Source organism: Camelina sativa, unplaced genomic scaffold, assembly GCF_000633955.1.
Source record: "Camelina sativa cultivar DH55 unplaced genomic scaffold, Cs unpScaffold13608, whole genome shotgun sequence".
Lineage (NCBI taxonomy): Eukaryota > Viridiplantae > Streptophyta > Magnoliopsida > Brassicales > Brassicaceae > Camelina > Camelina sativa.
The window spans coordinates 1-340 of NW_010934641.1; the positions used below are offsets into that span (position 1 = coordinate 1).

The 340-nt window shown below is 41.8% G+C and overlaps 1 protein-coding gene across 1 annotated transcript; it reads left to right on the plus strand.

The window, feature by feature from the left end:
* Positions 1-6: 6 nt before the first annotated feature.
* Positions 7-330, plus strand: LOC104775402 (CLAVATA3/ESR (CLE)-related protein 26-like; the record flags this gene model as incomplete). Its single annotated transcript, XM_010499491.1, has 1 exon — positions 7-330. A coding segment is annotated over exon 1 (316 nt), but the record flags the coding sequence as incomplete, so codon positions are not given.
* Positions 331-340: the final 10 nt, after the last annotated feature.

Here is a 340-nt window from a genome sequence, read left to right on the forward strand (position 1 = left end):
AAGGCTAGGAAACCATGCGAAATCACCGTTCCCTTCGTCTCCAACTGTTGATCCGTACGCTATTTACGGTCGGTTTAGTCACTCTTATTATGATCGATGCGTTTGTATTACAAAACAACAACGAGACCGACAAAACAAAAGAGATTACTACAGCTGCGACAATGAACAACTCTGATTCAAATGCGGCGTCCTTTATACACGCCAAGGAAATACAACAAGAACATGACGAAGATAGATCAAGACACGGCGATCTTAGCTACGTTGTCAGCAAAAGAAAAGTGCCTCGTGGACCCGATCCTATACACAACAGGTTCTTTTTACTAACCTCTTGTTTTTTTTT